This window comes from Sinocyclocheilus grahami, unplaced genomic scaffold (assembly GCF_001515645.1).
Source record: "Sinocyclocheilus grahami isolate Dianchi unplaced genomic scaffold, SAMN03320097.WGS_v1.1 scaffold223.1, whole genome shotgun sequence".
NCBI classification, from domain to species: domain Eukaryota; kingdom Metazoa; phylum Chordata; class Actinopteri; order Cypriniformes; family Cyprinidae; genus Sinocyclocheilus; species Sinocyclocheilus grahami.
The window spans coordinates 2,165,664-2,170,817 of NW_015505402.1; the positions used below are offsets into that span (position 1 = coordinate 2,165,664).

Genomic DNA, 5,154 nt, shown 5'->3' on the forward strand with positions numbered 1-5,154 from the left:
GTCTGTGAGAGCCAGAAATCTTGCTTGTTTGTAGGTGACCAAATACTTATTTTACAGAGGAATTTACCAATTAATTCTTTAAAAATCCTACAATGTGATTTTCTGGATTTTTTTTTCTCATTTTGTCTCTCATAGTTGAGGTATACCTATGATGAAAATTACAGGCCTCTCTCATCTTTTTAAGTGGGAGAACTTGCACAATTGGTGGCTGACTAAATACTTTTTTGCCCCACTGTATATATATGTGTGTGTGAGTGATTATCTATGATTTTTATTATATATAAATGTAAATAAATATATTAGATATATTTCTTAAATTAGTATGTATGTGTGTGCGTTACACTGTAATATACACTGTACACACACATACATATTATGTAAACACCAACTTTTATTTTGGATGCGATTAATCAATTTGTCAGCCTTAGTATTTATTAATATTTTTACAGTCACATATTCAAATGGAGGGAAATACATATATGTATGATTTAAATCATATATCATGCATCATATATGCATACTCCAGTCCTCAGGAGCTTATTATAACACACCACTTAAAAAAACATACTTTGATAACCTTAATTTCTGCCAATATTTTATGTTTATTGATATAAAAAAATGTCAACCACCGCTGTCATGAAACATGAAATAAAACATGACAGAATGATTCTGACACATATTTTTTTTATTTGATTAATCCTGCACTAATGCAGATTGTTAAAGAGAGGGTGAAAAGTAATACTTTTTAAGCATAATTAGGATCATTTCCATGAAACTGGCTGTTTCATGGTCAGTAAAAAAATATTTATGGCTGGTAAATTTTCTCAAGTCACTGGCCTTCGGCAGGTGTGGTAAAATGTTCGTTTTAGGCCCTGACTATAGATAGCATTGTGGTGATGAATTCTGTATCTCAACACCACTCCTATGCTTCAGAAAATATCCAAATCTATTTATGGATTCATGACAGTAACAACAACTCTAGTAACTATGATATTTTGCCAGAAACTATGGTTACCATGGTGCATTTTTGTAGTGGACCACCACAGAGTATGTACTGTTTTGTTTTTGTACGGCATTATTTCCTAAAATGGGATTATTTTTGTGGGTGAGGCTGCAATTTGCTGGACTATCTGTGTTTTTATTTTACACTGGTTGAAATCGATTTATCTGTTTGACTAAAACACGAGTCATAGTTGAACTTTAAAAACATGTCAGCTATTTGACATTATGAAGCAGATGTTTCCCTAGTTTTTTTTTTTTAATGGCACAGCCAAGCAGCTGTGCAGACGGGTCGGACACCAGCCTAGTGTTTCTCAGTGTGTATTTGTGCTTGGTTTCATTTTTTACTCTGAAGCATGCCTGGGCATGTCCCGTCTCTATTTTCTTAGAAGTTTGTTACAGTTACCTCACTTAAATTTCCTTGATCTCATTTGTACACAATCGGGAGGAGATGGTGTGACACACATTTGTGGAAACTACCACAGCGTCCAGATATTGTGCAAGAACATGCTATAGCACACAGCTGCAGGGAAACACGAGAGAGTCAGGGATCGCATGTGATCTGTGAATGAGTGAGCTCAAGCTGAACAAGGGTTGTGTCGATCGCTCTCAGGGGCACGGCGGACTGGTTCGGGGTCAGTAAGGAAGGCGACGCCACGCAGAAATGGCAGAGGAAGAGCCTGCGACACTGCAGCCTGCGCTACGGCAAGCTGAAACCTCAGGTGATCCGTGAGATGGAGCTGCCCAGCCAGGACAACATCTCCCTGACCAGCACAGAAACCCCTCCGCCTCTATACGTGCCCTCATCTCAGCATGGCATGCAGAAGGTACAGTACCAGAAGTTGTCACTGGAATAGTTTAAGTGCACCTGCTCCTCTTTTTAACGATGCTCTCTTTGTTCAGATTGTGGACCCGTTGGCACGAGGGCGTGCGTTTCGCATGGTGGAGGAGGTAGATGGCTACAGTGTGCCTCAAACTCCCATCACCCCCGGCGGTGCGTCCCTCTGGTCCTTCAACAGCTCACGCTCAGGCCTAAACCGCATCCCACGCAGACGCAAGCGTGAGTCTGTGGCCAAGATGAGCTTCAGGGCGGCGGCAGCTCTGGTCAAGGTGAGCATCATCAGACGTGACAGATATGGGATTTCAGGATTTCAGTTGACTTTGTACATTTGGAATCATTTTGGTACTTTTCTGGAAATAACAGAGCAGTATTTGGTCTAAATAATGTCTCACATGACCAGATGTCAAGTCATTTGTATAGCGCTTTTCACAATACACATGGTTTCAGATGAGCTTTGCAGAAAATCATGATGTTAATGTCTGTAACATCTTAATGTTTTCATACCTTCTTAGCCATTTAGCAGATTAGAGCTGGGCGATAATATAGTTTACATTTTGGGATGATACAAGCAATCAAGCAGTTTAGATTTGCTATATAGTGTGTATCGCCCTGTGAGTATATCCTACTTTATATTAAAAAAAAAGTATGCAGAGATGTAATGTTTTGTTACTTAAAATGATATAATAATAGGCCTTAGGATAATGCCATCTTTCATTTTTGACAATGGTTTGTACTGTTGTTTAACAACACACTGATTGTTCAGTTGACAAAGCATCTTTCTGAAAAAGCTCTCATTAGACCAGTGCCGAATGCCGATCATAGACTTCTGGGGACCCTACGCGAAACTGTGTCGGCGGTGGAGTGGGGGTATGAGTGGTTATGAATGAATGAATGAAATGCATTTGTCCGTGTTTCACTCTGTCTTGAATCGCGCCCGCAGAGAGCCTTTTAGAAACAGTGTCTCTTCTGCGTCTCTGTACGCTTTCAACTCTTTTTTTTAGTCTCGAGCAAGACTGTACGACATGCACATTACACGATTTGACAGATTTTTATGTAGAAAGGGTGACAGCGCACCGCATTAAAATAAATTATCATTCATATTTTCATAACCGCTGGCCAAATTCAAAAACAAAATTAAATCATCTTTGAGAGCATGGGGACCCCCTGGTGTTTCGGGGGCCCAACGCAGCTTGCATATTTTGCGTATAGGGAGGATCTGCTCTACATTAGACAAATACTCCATAACACAGTTTTAAAAGTTGAGTTGTGAAAATTACCTGATCTACTATCTTTATACGTGACATTGTAAAGACTGTAAGTCTATCCCTCACAGCCTCATTAAAATTCAATTAGGCCTGTCAAGATAACAACTTTTTGTTGTGCGATATATTGCCCCAGAAATGATTGCGATAAGCGATATTATTGTAATTTTAAAGACCATTTTATGCCACTGAATATATATAACCATAATGTAACAGCATAATAATGCAAGAAGGCCTACACACTTATTTTGCATTAAACATTATTTTGGGATAATTTCCTGAACAAATGCACAGATTCTCCACAGACCTACATTAGAACAGAGCAGAAGCTTGTCTGATAATGTCGAATGAGAACAGCTGCTAAGTATGATTGTTAAGTAACATTTGTAAGGTGGGGCTTAGCGAAGGGGTCATCTGAGGTTGCCTGAGTTCATGAGGACACGTTAGATAAATCAAATGTGCACATTCAATCTTAAAAATTGCCAGTAACATGAAGCAAAATATACAGGCCAAAGGTCTCACAACACAGTCTCTTTATTCACCATCTTTGATGTACATTTTAGTGATTTATTCTTAGTAAATAGTGTATGGTATTTATAGCAAGTACTTTTTATACCGCTTAGTATGCTGATAAAGTGTCTGTTTGTCTGTATTTTAAGGGTCGTTCGCTGCGTGAAGGCACGCTAAGACGAGCTCACAGGCGCAGCTTCACACCTGCTAGCTTTATTGAGGAAGATGTTGTGGACTTTCCAGATGAACTCGACACATCGTTCTTCGCCAGGGTAAGCAAACTCCACCAAACACATCACATATACATTTGCTTTTGGGAGACTTTTTCAGCATGTGTGTGTTTACTGTGTGTCTGGCCTCAGGACGTCCTGATGCAGGAGGAGATGTCCACCTTTCACGATGAGGTGTTTGAGTCTCCATCAGACTCCACCATGAAGGATGTGGACAGCAAACAGCTGGATGAGTCGGAGCTAACAGGCAGCGCGCTGGACAAAAGCGAGTTGGAGAGGAGTCACTTAATGCTGTGAGATTCACAACACATTTACATGATGCCATATTTCCACCCACAATGATTGTGTTGGGATATCAAAACATATTTTACAGTAGATAATTATTAGCTGCAGAGGTATTTCAGAAACTGTATTTTCATTCTCAGTTTGAAATATCAGTTATGATACAATTTAATTGTAGAAATATTTTAAATTGATCATTCAAAATAGTCATTACATATTTTAATATTAATGTTTTCATAATTAATATGTAATATTTTTTAAATGTCATTTAAATAATATTTAAATATAATAACAAAATTATTGTCCAAACTTTTACAAGCTAGAAGGAGGAGAGAATAAGATCTTAAAATGGAAAACTATTAATTAATTGGGCTCCGATATTATTCTAGGACTATAAATATGCTGTTCTTCAAACAGGCCTCTAGAACGCGGCTGGCGAAAGGTTAAAGAGGGAATGCAGGCGCCCCCTAAAGTCCGACTGAGGCAGGAGGTTGTGAGTGTGAACGGTCAGCGCAGAGGCCAACGGATAGCTGTGCCAGTCAAAAAGCTCTTCGCAAGAGAAAAAAGACCGTATGGATTGGGCATGGTGGGAAAGCTGACCAATCGAACATATCGCAAACGCATCGACAGCTACGTGAAACAGCAGATAGAGGACATGGATAATCGCAGGTATGAGAACTGAGTTCAGTTCAGATTCTTCTATTAGACTTTTAGAGATGCGTATAATATGAGGTGGTTTCTATTTTGTTTCTCAGGCCTTTCTTTACATATTGGATAACGTTCGTTCACATACTCATCACCATTTTGGCAGTGTGTATTTATGGCATTGCACCAGTGGGCTTCTCCCAGCATGAAACCGTCGATTCTGTGAGTCCTGCTAAGTTTTCAAAAGGTCCAGCATGTTTGATGCTCTGTTCCTGTTTCTGACCATCTGGTGTTTGTCAACACATTTCCCCCCCCCCCCCCCCCCACAAAGGCCCAAAAAAAAAAAAGGGTTTTTGAAAAAGCAAAATTTTTTCCACAAGAGACA

At 39.4% G+C, this 5,154-nt stretch overlaps 1 protein-coding gene across 2 annotated transcripts in view; it reads left to right on the forward strand.

The window, feature by feature from the left end:
- Window positions 1–5,154, forward strand: part of LOC107596807 (inactive rhomboid protein 1-like) — a 32,365-nt gene that overhangs the window by 19,274 nt on the left and 7,937 nt on the right. For both annotated transcript variants that reach the window (XM_016287634.1, XM_016287636.1), the window contains 6 exons: window positions 1,613–1,826; window positions 1,903–2,109; window positions 3,762–3,884; window positions 3,975–4,135; window positions 4,542–4,793; window positions 4,880–4,991. In XM_016287634.1, coding sequence (XP_016143120.1) covers window positions 1,613–1,826; window positions 1,903–2,109; window positions 3,762–3,884; window positions 3,975–4,135; window positions 4,542–4,793; window positions 4,880–4,991 — 1,069 coding nt within the window. The remainder of the gene's footprint in view (window positions 1–1,612; window positions 1,827–1,902; window positions 2,110–3,761; window positions 3,885–3,974; window positions 4,136–4,541; window positions 4,794–4,879; window positions 4,992–5,154) is intronic.